This window comes from Ciona robusta, chromosome 1, assembly GCF_009617815.1.
Source record: "Ciona robusta chromosome 1, ASM961781v2".
Classification (NCBI taxonomy): Eukaryota; Metazoa; Chordata; class Ascidiacea; order Phlebobranchia; family Cionidae; genus Ciona; species Ciona robusta.
In genome coordinates, this window is record NC_143235.1 from 859,589 (window position 1) to 873,365 (window position 13,777).

Genomic DNA, 13,777 nt, shown 5'->3' on the forward strand with positions numbered 1-13,777 from the left:
AGGTTTGCTATTTTAATTTAACTTTTGCGTGCGTCGTATTTAAGCCTTTTGAACACCACTGTAATAAGACATATAACACTTTATTTTATAGTTTTTCGCGCCCCCATTCCGAGTGTTACACGCCCCCCTAGGGAGCGCGCCCCCCTAGTTTAAAAACCACTGGCCTAGACTAACCTCGAGGTCTCAGTGCCGAAAGTCGCGTTAGTTGGTTACTTATCGTTCTCGTTATTGTAGTAAGGAAAAAGCGATTTATATACCAGACAGAATCACGTGACAGCAGTGTGACGTCATATGTGACAAAATGAAAAATATTTGGGCCTGTCAGCGGCTAAACGTGGCTGTTTTCATGAGAAAAGTCTTCAATGAGATAAATATCCGCATTGTCAACGTGTGGTTGGGTAATGTGAGGTCACTTTAAGCGTCGAGTTGCAACAAGCCTATGCGTGACGCTTAATTCGGATGTGGGTTAGGTTCCGAGGAAGGTAGTGCTGTATTTGAGCATATGCAAGTTCTATAAGCGAGTGCCAGGCAGCGCGTATACAGGCAATTAGTTTCTAAGGTTTAGAAATAACCAAAATGATAGGGAAAATATGTAATGCAGCATTATTCGCGTCAATAGGCCTCTTATTTTCTGACCAGTTTCGGTGTATTCCTAGGCCTTGTATTGAGTAGGCCATGGTAAAACCTTATACATGAATGTATGGTACTGTGGAGTAAGATGGGACACCGCTAGCACATAATATTCAAATATCGTGTTTTAAACAAATAACAACGGTCTACGGGAGTCGTGAGGATACGGTTTTATAATTCTTTGAATGTTCTTTATTTACTACCAATTAGGACGAGAAAATAGAATGAAAATGTGTCTCATCTTCCCCCACCCTACTATAAGTATTAGACCTTATGAGTGAATGGCGTTTCATTTAGCAGTGAATGCATAAGTATGCAGCCGTTAACTGTAACAAAATCCGAGAACTTCACCCTGATCTTGTGCTCAAAGTTGTACGGTGTTTTGTGTAAAGAAATGCAGTCACGGTCTAGTTCTCCAGCGCTATAAATACAGGGATGGTCTGCCATGTCAAAAGTCAAGTTGAACCAATTGTTTAACGTTATTTATATATAACATCAGTCATTTTATTATGTGACTGCATGCGATTAGATCATATAAGTCATGAAATACCAAAAGAACAAGGAAATGTAATATAGTTTATAGTCGAATGGTCGTATATTGAAATTGAAATATAATACAATGGGGAAGATGGGACACTTAAGCACATATTGCCAAATATTTCCAAAATCGAAATAGATGACGGTTTTGGGGTAATACCACGAATTAGTACTATCATTACTTTATTAATTGACACCAATTTAATAAAATATAATAAAACACACGAGGAGTAATTTAGCGATCCGCACAACAGGTGAAATTTTACGAATTTGAAAACACACAAGATAAGATGGGACAGTTTAAAATCATTGTTAATTTTGATTATTAAGTGTATTTTTAAATAGGAATATACGTAAATAACACGAAATAATACTGTACGCTTTGAAAATTAGGTCTAAACATTCTTTTTCTTGCTTTACTGCTATAGTTTTAGCATTGCATGGTGGCATTCAGAGGACGTAACATTGTATGGTGGCATTCAGAGGACGTAACATTGCATGGTGGCATTCAGAGGACGTAACATTGTATGGTGGCATTCAGAGGACGTAACATTGTGTGGTGGCATCCGCAGAAGCCTTTAAGCGTGACGTTATGCCTATGCTTGTAACGTGAGCGAGGTTTAACAGTGTGGCGGTTTCATCCTTAACGGAAACAGTCATTTCATTATGTGGACGCAGCCAATTAGATTTCAGGACCTCTATATTCGAGTATATGTAAATTGTTTATGTGACTGCAGGCGATTAGATCATAAGGCATGAAATAACAAAATGATAGGAAAATGTAATATAGTTTATAATCGAATGGTCGTATACTGAAATTTATATACGGGAGTACATATATTAATAATTTCTAAACCTCTAAAAACAGCCAAACTCTAAAGGTAGTTGTACGATGTTTTGTGTAAAGAAATAGTCATATTCTAACTTCCATGTAAAGGTAGACACCCATGTCGAATACACAAAGCCTGCTTTTCTTGACACTACCAGATAGAATACACAAAGTCTGTTGATCTTGAAACTACCAGATAGAAAAGGAGCCGCTAGGAAGGCTAGTAACAAGTTTGTGAGTGGAGAATTAAGAAGCAAAGACTATAGTTGTCTTTCCCTAGTTTTGCTGATTTTAATGTAGATTTGTTGCTAAATATATAGTAGGGTGGGGGAAGACGGGACACCTTTTAATTCTATTGTATCGTCCCATTTGGTAGTAAACAATGAACATTCAAAGAATTGTAAAACCGCATCCCCACGACTCCCATAGACCGTTGTTAATTTATTAAAACTTGATCAGGATATTTGGATATTATATGCTGAAGGTGTCCCATCTTACCCCACCCTACTATTTTATTATAGACAATACCGCAGTTCATAAGAAAATAGCATAATTGTTGCCAAAATAGTAAACTGCCAACAATAGTGTTAGATATACTTTTTCTCGTTCTATTTTCTCGCCGCAATTGTAAAAGAAAACGCCCATCGGATTTATTTAAGCAGAATAATAAGCTGGACATGCAATTTAACGGTCATTGGTCCAACTCAGTGGTCACTAATGGCTGTTGCATACATTTTAACACGTTAGCTGAGACAATGTGTGCAATATGGGACATCGCCTACTCAATACACGGCCCAGGAATACACCTAAACTGCTCAGAAATAAGAAGCCTATTGACGCGAACAGAGGTCAATTTTGTATGCATAAATTACTGATTTAGGAGACGGTCTATGGTAGTCGTGAGGATACGGTTTTATAATTCGTTGAATGTTCTTTGTTTACTACCAAATGGAAAGGAAAATAGAAGGAAAAGTGTCCCATCTCCCCCCACACTACTATTAGTATTAGACCATATACAAAAATCCGAGAACCTCACCCTGATCTTGTGCTCAAAGTTGTACGATGTTTTGTGTAAAGAAATGCAGTCACGGTCTAGTTCTCCAGCGCTATGAATGCAGGGATGGTCTGCCATGTTAAAAGTCAAGTTGAACCAATTGTTTAACGTAATATATATATAACATCAGTCATTTGATTATGTGACTGCAGGCGATTAGATCATATAAGTCATGAAATACCAAAATGATAGGAAAATGTAATATAGTTTATAGTCGAATGGTCGTATACTGAAATTTATATGTGCGAATACAAATATTAATAATTTCTAAACCCCTAAAAACAACCAAACTCTAAAGGTAGTTGTACGATGTTTTGTGTAAAGAAATAGTCATAATCTAGCTTCCATGTAAAGGTAGGCACCCATGTTGACGAATACACAAAGGCTGCTGTGATTTTAAAACTACTATTTAGAAACGGGTTCCGCCAGGACGTCCTTTAGGACGTAACATTGTATGGTGGCATCCAGCAGCCGTGACGCTATGCTTGTAACGTGAGCGAGGTTTAACAGTGTGGCGGTTTCATCCTTAAAGGCAACAGCATTTCATTATGTGGACGCAGCCAATTAGATTCCAGGACCCATATATTCGAGTAGATGTAAATTGTTTATGTGACTGCAGGCGATTAGATCATAAGGCGTGAAATAACCAAAAGGGTGAAAAATAGGTATTTTTTCCGTCACCATTCAATACAAATAATTTTTTACCCTCTTAAAAATGGGCGAACTTGAAAGGTATAGAAACTCAGATAAATACAAAACATTTTTAAGTCCTATATATTTGAGCACATCCAAATTGTTTGTGAGTGCAGACAATTAAATTAGTTTAGATTTACCAAAATAATAAGAAAATATGTCATTTATAGTCGAATGGTCGTTTACTAGACACTCAGGAAGTCGGGTGTCTATGCATGTCTTTCATTAGTTTTGTTAATTTTAATTTAATGTAGAATTGTTGCTAAATATGTATAGTAGGGTGGAGGAAGATGGGTCAACTTTTCATTCTATTTTATCGTCACATTTGGTAGTAAACAAAGAAAATTCAAAGAATTATAAAACCGTATTCTCACGACTCCCATATACCGTTGTTAATTGTTTAAAAAACACGGTCAGGATATTTGGATATTATGTGCTAAAGATGTCCCATCTTACCCTACTATTTTATTATAGACAATACCGCAGATCATAAGAAAATAGCATAATTGTTGCCAATATAGTAAACTGCCAACAATAGTGTTAGATATACCTTTTCTCATTCTATTTTCTCGCCCCAATTTTAAATTAAAACAGACAGCGGATTTATTTAAGCAGAATAATAAGCTGGACATGCAATTTAACGGTCATTGGTCCAACTCAGTGGTCACTAATGGCTGTTGCATACATTTTAACACGTTAGCTGAGACAATGTGTGCAATATGGGACATCGCCTACTCAATACACGGCCCAGGAATACACCTAAACTGCTCAGAAATAAGAAGCCTATTGACGCGAACAGAGGTCAATTTTGTATGCATAAATTACTGATTTAGGAGACGGTCCATGGTAGTCGTGAGGATACGGTTTTATAATTCTTTGAATGTTCTTTGTTTACTACCAAATGAAAAGAGAAAACTAAACGAAAAGGTGTCCCATCTTCTCCCACACTACTATTAGTATTAGACCATATACAAAAATCCGAGAACCTCACCCTGCTGATCTTGTGCTCAAAGTTGTACGGTGTTTTGTGTAAAGAAATGCAGTCACGGTCTAGTTCTCCAGCGCTATAAGTGCAGGGACGGTCTGCCATGACAAAAGTCAAGTTGAAACAATTGTTTAACGTTATTTATATATAACATCAGTCATTTCATTATGTGACTGCAGGCGATTAGATGATATAAGTCATGAAATACATATTGCCAAATGTTTCCAAAATCGAAATAGATGACGGTTTTGGGGTAATACCACGAATTAGTACTATCATTACTTTATTAATTGACACCAGTTTAATAAAAATTAATAAAACACACGAGGAGTATTTTAGCGATCCGCACAACAGGTGAAATTTTACACACTTGAAAAAAAACAGGATAAGATGGGATTTTGATTATTAAGTGTATTTTTAAATAGGAATATACGTAAATAACACGAAATAATACTGTACGCTTTGAAAATTAGGTCTAAACATTCTTTTTCTTGCTTTACTGCAATAGTTTTAGCATTGCATGGTGGCATTCAGAGGACGTAACATTGTATGGTGGCATCCAGAAGCCTTTAAGCGTGACGTTATGCCTATGCCTATAATGTGGGTAAGGTTTAAAAGTGTGATGGTTTCATCCTTAAAGGCAACAGTCATTTCATTATGTGGGCGCAGCCAATTAGATTCCAGGACCTCTATATTCGATTATATGTAAATTGTTTATGTGACTGCAGGCGATTGGATCATATAAGTCATGAAATACCAGAATGATAGTAAAATGTAATATAGTTTATAATCGAATGGTCGTATACTGAAATTTATATACGGGAGTACATATATTAATAATTTCTAAACCTCTAAAAACAGCCAAACTCTAAAGGTAGTTGTACGATGTTTTGTGTAAAGAAATACAGTCATAATCTATGTAAAGGTAGACACCCATGTTGACGAACAAAGGTTGCTTTTCTTGAAACTACCAGTCAGAATACACAAAGCCTGTTGATCTTGAAACTACCAGATAGAAAAGGAGCCGCTAGGAGGGCTAGTAACAAGTTTGTGAGTTGAGAATTGAGAAGCAAAGACTATAGTTGTCTTTCCCTAGTTTTGCTGATTTTAATGTAGATTTGTTGCTAAATATATTGTAGGGTGGGGGAAGACGGGACATCTTTTTATTCTATTGTATCCTCACGACTCCCATGGACCGTTGTTAACTGTTTAAAACACAATCAGGATGTTTGGATATTATGTGCTAAAGGTGTCCCATCTCACCCCACCCTATTATTTTATTATAGACAATACGGCAGTTCATAAACAGATAGCATATTTGTTCACAAAACAGTAAACTGCCCACAATAATTATTGGTCCAACCCAGTGGTGGAATAGCTGTTACATTCGTTTCAATACGTAAGCTACAACACAAGGTGTGCAATATGGAACTATAACGTTATAACCAAAAATGTAACGTTATAACCACGTCACGGCCCATGGGCCTATATACTACCTTTATTCCAATCAAATATTACTACGGTTTTAAATATTTACTTAAACATTGTTTAATTTAGGGTTTCTACAAGCTATAGCATGTTCAGATATTCGCACAAAAGTTTGTTTGTAATCCTATCCTTCTGCGCGGCGTTTGTTTTATTTCGAATAGAGCAAAAGCAGAGCCAAAAACCTGCAGAAAAACGACAGTTGTATCCCAAACCGAGAATTGACTGTCTGGCTAGGTACAAAACTGGATTTCCGGTCGATTCTGCTTGGTTTGGACTTGCATATCTAAACTTGTATGGCCGACCGTACAGCGACTTTTTAGATTTGAAATTCGAACAAAACCTTGAAAACTGGACAATTTATTTTTCTGAACTCATGACGTCTTTAAATAAGTTAAATCAACGAAAGCAGAATACGGACTTTACTTTAAATACATTCAGTAACTCGAGGGTTGTAATCGTCGATAAAAGAACGGAATACAAAACTGGGGATTTATTGAATGCTCGAATTGATGCTTATAATTGGAAAGAAAACAAAAGTTCGTTTGGTGGCGATTATTTTGTAGCTAGGTTAGTATATGGAAACGGTTTATACCCTGATGGCACTGCTGGTGTAATCACTGATCATCGAAATGGAACGTACAGTATCAAAGTTCCATTACTGATCCCGGGCGAAGCACGACTTGAAGTGAAACTCATGATACCGCTCGAAGGGGTAGCCGAGCTGGTTCGATGTACATCCCTACGGAAGTTTCTTGGTACACTATATATTGCCGAGTTTGAAACGAAAGAACAGACAGAATGCAATGTTGACCTGAGTTTTACAAAGTAAGTGTTTTGCTGTTTTTTTTTACCTATTGCATACGGAGACACTGGTGGTCACCCGTTATTCGCTGGCTTTGCATATTTACTTCCCAGAGAGCAAATTCCTAACTAACGAATAATAATTAAAGAGAAAGCTATGCTGACTAGTCTCGTTATCTTTTAGTTGCTTCACTTATTTTAGCAATATAGTGTAAACTGTTGTTTTGCTGTTGATTCCCTTCTCTTCTTTTTAAATAATATAGTAGGTTGGGGGAAGATGGGACACCCTTTCATTCTATTTTCTCGCCCAATTTGGTAGTAAACAAAGAAAATGCAAAGAATTATAAAAGCGTATCCTCACGACTCCCCTGAACCGTTGTTAATTTTTTAAAACACGATCAAGAGATTTAGGTATAATGAGCTAAAGGTGTCCCATATTCCCTCACCCTACTGTATGATCTTCGCTATCGCTTTCGAAAAGATAAATTAAAAAATATAATTAAAAAATATTATGTATAAAGGTGGCTGTACACAGTATTCGGAATTCGTCCGTTTTGTCTGTTTTGTCCGGATTTCGCTGCCACATGCGGAACTCGGTAATGGGTTTGCATACGACTTCGCAAGCGAAATCAAGCAAAATCGCGCCGTAAGGATGTGCGTACATTACCTAAGGCTCATCTGGTATTAAAAAAAAGTATAGTGTCTTGTCGGAAGACAGACAAATCGTCGGAAATACATAACTGTATACCAGATGACTCGCTAAAAGATTATTTACATTATGCCTGGTAGCGGAAGTAACGGAATCATTCTTTATGTCCGCCATTTTTTTCTAGTTTGACAGCAGACGAGATTTGCGACTACAGCAATCCACGCAACCAAGAACCGTGGTTTTGCGTCAAACCACCGTCAGGAAAATGTCCAAAGATTACAAACGTTATATTTAAAGAACCCCAGCCATCGGAGTTTGATTTATCAAATAAAAGATGCAACGAACCCTTGCTTAAACAACTTGGCTGCAACCAAACTATTCAATCTCCAGGTTTGAACATTACAGTGAGCTCAGGAATTGAAGAACCAAAGTCTTTACCGCCGTGTAAAACTAGTTTAAATGGAACCGAGCAATTAAGGCCAAACGGCTACTTTGTTAACCGTACATGGGAGTCAAAATTTTGTAAAAATAATCTAAAAACATTTGATGAGACAAGAGGGTGTCTTGAGAACAAAGAGATTTATTTTCTTGGTGATTCAACGTCTCGACAGTACTATTACCTTTTTGCGACCAAGTTAAGTTCGAGCGTAACAGTTCCTTCTTATGCACACGGTTATTGGCACGAACCAAAAACGTTTATAACGGATAATATACGTATTTACTACCGGGCCCACGGCCCACCGTTACAAAATAAAGGTCCCCCCAACACCAGGCCTTACATGAGTGATATATTGGATGAAATTGCACCCGGGCAGCATGAGGTAGTTATAATATTTAACCAAGGTTTACACATCATATACTACGAGCCATCTTTGTTCATTCAACGTATGCGGGGAATACGGGACGCTATGTTAAGGCTTAACCAACGACGGACGAACGTTCGCTTCATTTATCGAAGTCAAAGAGTCTTAAACACAAGTTATGGGCGAAACAACGGGTGGCTTGCATACCGGTATAACGTTCTTACTCGGGAGATTTTCAAAAACGTGGAAAACTTCTTTTACTTTGATGTGTGGGACATGTCGGTTGTTTGGCCGCTAAACAGTTTCCATCCGGAACAACCATATTTAGAACAGGAAGGAATTTACTTGTGTAATTTCATATGTAATAAGGTAATGGGCTAACTACAGTTTTAATCTCATTTCCCCTAACGCAGTGGTTTTTAACCTTTTACCTTGCTGTATCACTTTCAAATCACCAACCAATTCTCGCAACCACTTCTAGAATTGCTTATATAGAGTAGACCTAACCGACCTTAATGACTTAGCATCTCCGCACGCCCGCACACCGTAGAAACAATTCTCGCACCCGCCTTGATTGAAAAAACTACTGATGCTGTAACGTCTCTTAGTGTATGAGGTAAAAAACACTATCCACAAAGTTACATACGTGGTAACTCGCAAGCGACCACGATGTGTAAAAACGGTTGTCGCTTTCCGCCAAGCGACATTAAAGGGTATAATGGGATACCTTACCACATAAATCCCCATATTTTGTAATCGTGTTTACGCTCTTTTAAAGTCGCGAGGATACTGTTATATAATTCTGTAAATATTCGTTGTTTACGATCAAATAAGACGAGAAAGGAAATGAAAAGATATCCCATCTTAAATCGGGGGTTTATTTATATTTTCCGATGGTTTCAATTTAGGAAATGTGACAAGTGTACTATTTTTTTGCACTTTTTCTTTTGCACAAAATTCTTTTAGAAAGATCATGTTAACAACTGTTGATTTACCTTTAGTTCTTCTGTATTTTTGCTTTAAATGCTATGTTTAATACGGCATTTGGTATTGTGATCGTAGAGACAAATAAAGTCATTCATTCATAATGAGACCACCGTTGTAGAATGTCGGACTTGTGTTGAACTAAATATAAAGCGGTGTTTCACAATTTAGTCGAGTTGTGGACAGTATTGATCAGATCGTATCGTTCCTTTAATGGGTCAAATGTGGCCTCATGGGTCAAATGTGGCCTCAATTCTAGTATTGATCGTCGCCGTGGCTCTAACCTATAGAGGTTATGAGTTGAAAGCTCTTCGGTGCTATATTGTTGTTGTATGCCACCTTGAGCAAACTATAGTGGTCAATAACGAGTTGTCCAAACTGTCAGCCATGTTATAACGACTGTCGTTGCCCCGCCAAGCAATGATAAAAAAAATACAACGTGGTAACTCGCAAGCGGGCACGAGGTGTATAAAACAGAACATCCGTGTTATAACGACTATCATTTTCCGGGCATGCGAGGATAAACAAGTTACATTCATTCATTTTAGCGCAGCACTGCTTAACATATTACTGTAAGTCTAAGGTCTAAAACCCGAACGACTTTGACTGTTAAATCTACATTCCACGCAGAACAATGGCATTGACAGACCGTATTTTAGTAACCGACAAGGTCGAATATTGAATCAAGTGCCTTTTGTCAAGCGTGAGAACAACGGTTTTGATCACGTCACATTATATTGTTACGTGTTTCGCATTAACAATGCGTGACACACAAGTATCCAAAATGATTTAGCAGTATAACGCAGAATTAACGGGTTCTTGTTTGTCTTATACCTGGATCTGGTGCTGATAGAGTTGAACGATTCTTGTGTGAAGAAATACAGTAAGGATCTGGTGCTACGAAAACGTAAATTAAGTCCAACCAATTATATAATACCATTCAGGCGAAATATATATCTCTCATGTTATATACCATAGGGTGGGAAAAAATGAGACACATTTAACACATGGTGACATCCAAATACCCTGATCGTGTTATAAACAATTAACAACGGTCCAAGGGAGTCGTGAGGATACGGTTTAATAATTCTTTGAATGTTCTTTGTTTACTACCAAATGGGACAAGAAAATGGAATGAAAGGGTGTTCCATCTTCCCCCACCCTACTATATCAGACAATTGGTTGGACTTGATTTTTGTCGGTCACGTATTTCGTAGCACCAAATTCTGATTCGTTTTTTTAAACAAGAATCGTCCGACCTCCAGTTTCATGTAGTAGTTTTAGCGTTAGGAAAAACGTAGTTATGAATGGCCTTTTTTTATTCTAATTGACGTGTTCATTCATTTTAGACCTATTTTCGAATTGCCTTTTTTTCTTATTTCCCCTCCATATCCATGCTATATAGTCTCTATTGTTATTGCGTAACCGTTTCCGCTATGCAGCATATGTGGTCTGCCTCCCCTATTTTTCAGTATTGCCAGCGACACTTCAGTAGCACACGGAGGGGTTAGGGCGATTGCCTTCTTAGAATACAGGTCGATTATGCGCTGGTATAACGGAGCTATGTCGTGTGTAAGGTACATGTAGTTGCAGAGGGTGCCGCGTGTAGTATTTTGGTATTTAAACCTTTAACATATATAACATAAATTTTATTTATATTTTTTTAAAACGATAGTGAAGATCAAACTATTTAAACAACGAAGAGAGGAAATCAACGGCCAAACCACAGTTGTTAAAACGCGCTAGAGCACATCCAAAGTGTAGGATTTAAACCCTTCTATCCAACTTGCCAGCCATACAGAAAAACAACAAAACATAATTACCCACAAAGTTACATATGATTAAAAGTGTGGGAAAGAGCGCCAGTTAAAATATAAACTAAATGTTTCGCAGATCTTTATAAATCAAAATGAACGCGTTAAAATTGTTTGCCGTTCTTGCTGTTATTTGTTTGTTAGTCGACCTTGGCGAAGGTTGGTGGATCAGCAGAAGAAGACGACGGCGCCGTAGAACTACACCTGCGCCTACACCTGCGCCTACAACAACAACTACAACACCTGTACCGACAACCGAACCCCCACCCCCAACAACAACCACTCAAGCTCCAAATACAAGACCTCCAAGTACAACAACAACTACAACCCCGCAAACTCAAGCTTATAGAAGAAACTTCGCCCCAAATGCACCCCCGAGGTAATACAGTGCATAGATATACATATAGATACAGAGGTACATAGATACAACAGGCTATATAGGTACATAAATAGACACTGTGACTATGCTGTTGTATATTCCTGTATTACATAATGCGGGTATAACAAAAGGTATAGATTGCGCACAAATGACTTTTTATCAACATCAAACGCATTTATTGAACATAAAGTACTGTGGGGTAAGATGGGATACCGATAGCACCTAGATGGCTAGATCTCGTATTTTCTAATCGTGTTTTTAACAATTAACAATTAACAACGCTCGTTTAGAGTCGTGGGAATATACGGTTGTAATTCTGTAAATATTCTTTGTTTACTACTAAAATGAGACGAGAAAAGAGAATGGAAATGAATTTCATAAAACATCTTAGACCAAAGTTAAAAACACTTTAAAAAGTGAACATATTTATATTATAGTGGTGTTATATGCCGGTTACGGACTACTAGAGACATCTCTATAATGTCGTTATAAAACATATTTTCCTGTATGGTATTGATAGCACATGTATATATTATAGGGCGAGGAAAGACAAATAATATCCAAATATTCGAATTATATTTTAAACAATTAACAACGGTCTATGGAAGTCGTGAGAATGTCCAATCTTTCCCCACCCCGCTATTTAAAACCGAAAACTTTAGCGGCATAAAACTATCAGGAGTGAATTAATGCATAAAATACAGCTGTCTGTATCAGAATTATGAATGGTAAGAAACACACATTGTTTGTGATGCGATATACAAAGTAATTTAACCAGGAAATAAACTGACGTGAAGCCGTCACCATTTTAATCTGGACAATATAGTTTCATAATACTGTATTGCCAGTTTGATTGACAGGTTAAGAATGAATGACAATCTGATTGTCTGCTACGGACCTAAATAAAACAATAACAGATATTATAACAGGATCTGCCGTATGTCCCACTAACTAATTAAAACAATCACCCAACAATAATGAGATGTTCACATTTAGTTATAAAGGTTGGGGTAAGATGGGACAGCTACAACATTAACCTAACAATACTGACAAGCTCACAATCAGTTAAACTGTAGAATGGGGTAAGATGGGACATGTTTTCATTCACTTTTATCGTCCCGTTTTGTAGTAAATAAAGAAAATTTACAAAACTATATAACTGTATTCTCACGACTCCAAAAGAGCGTTGGTAATTGTTCAACACACTATCAGAAAATATGGGATTTAAGCGATAACAGTATCTAATATTACCCCACAGAACTATATGTTAAAGGAAACTAAATATTAAAATCCATTATCTTTTTACAGTTACAACGAATACAAAGGAAACAAGTTGGAAGGTAATAAAATTATGAGTTGTTTCTTAGTCCTTCTGTGCAAACTTGTGGGTTAATCACCCACAACGTTGCATACGTTATAACTCGTAAGATGAAACATAAAGCACGTGTTATAACGGCTGTGGTTTTCCCGCCATGCGAGGATAAATAAGTTACATACGTGGTAACTCTTAAGCGGGCATGAGGTGTATGAAACAAACACTCGTGTTATAACGACTGTCATTGCCCCGCCATGCGAGGATAAATAAGTTACATATTCATTAATTCACTTATTCGCAAATAAGTAAACAATCATTTATTTAAAATAAAATATATACACCATTATAAACAGATGAAGTCGCGAGGTTGCTGGATATTTCTAAGTTGGATTTTGACGACGAATAAAAAGCTGAGCTTTTATAATGTATATTACCATTTGCCGCATTTTTGAACGAATTACGCAAGATTAAATGAAACTGTATAGTTGCAATAAAAGACAAAACTAGATCGGCTGTTTGATACAATTTATTGTGTTTAGTTTTAAAGTCGATTACGTAATATTTGTTGTTGTTTTTGCCAAGTCCCACATTAAAATTGTGCGTATTTACGAACCTATAACCCTAAAACCACAGCTAAATAGCGACATAGAGATATTAATTGCTTATAAACAGGTATGGCTGCATACCAGTCTTTACTAGGAGATAGAAGGGTGGGGAAGATGGGACATCCTTAGCACAAAATATCCAAATATCCTGATCGTGTTTTAAACAATTAACAACGGTCTATGGGAGTCGTGAGGATACGGTTTTATCTTT

General features: G+C 37.1%; 2 protein-coding genes across 2 annotated transcripts; both read left to right on the plus strand.

The window, feature by feature from the left end:
• The first annotated feature begins 6,269 nt into the window (after positions 1–6,269).
• On the plus strand, positions 6,270–9,562 carry LOC149741124 (NXPE family member 4-like). Its single transcript, XM_089891403.1, has 2 exons — positions 6,270–7,041; positions 7,851–9,562. The coding sequence occupies exons 1-2, from the start codon at positions 6,305–6,307 to the stop codon at positions 8,848–8,850; spliced, it is 1,737 nt and encodes a 578-aa protein (XP_089747529.1). The 5' UTR covers positions 6,270–6,304; the 3' UTR covers positions 8,851–9,562.
• Positions 9,563–11,314: 1,752 nt separating this feature from the next.
• On the plus strand, positions 11,315–13,469 carry LOC149741125 (uncharacterized). The gene is made up of 3 exons (XM_089891468.1): positions 11,315–11,646; positions 12,955–12,986; positions 13,315–13,469. Exons 1-3 carry the CDS (start codon positions 11,363–11,365, stop codon positions 13,365–13,367), a joined length of 369 nt encoding a protein of 122 aa, XP_089747594.1. The 5' UTR covers positions 11,315–11,362; the 3' UTR covers positions 13,368–13,469.
• Positions 13,470–13,777: the final 308 nt, after the last annotated feature.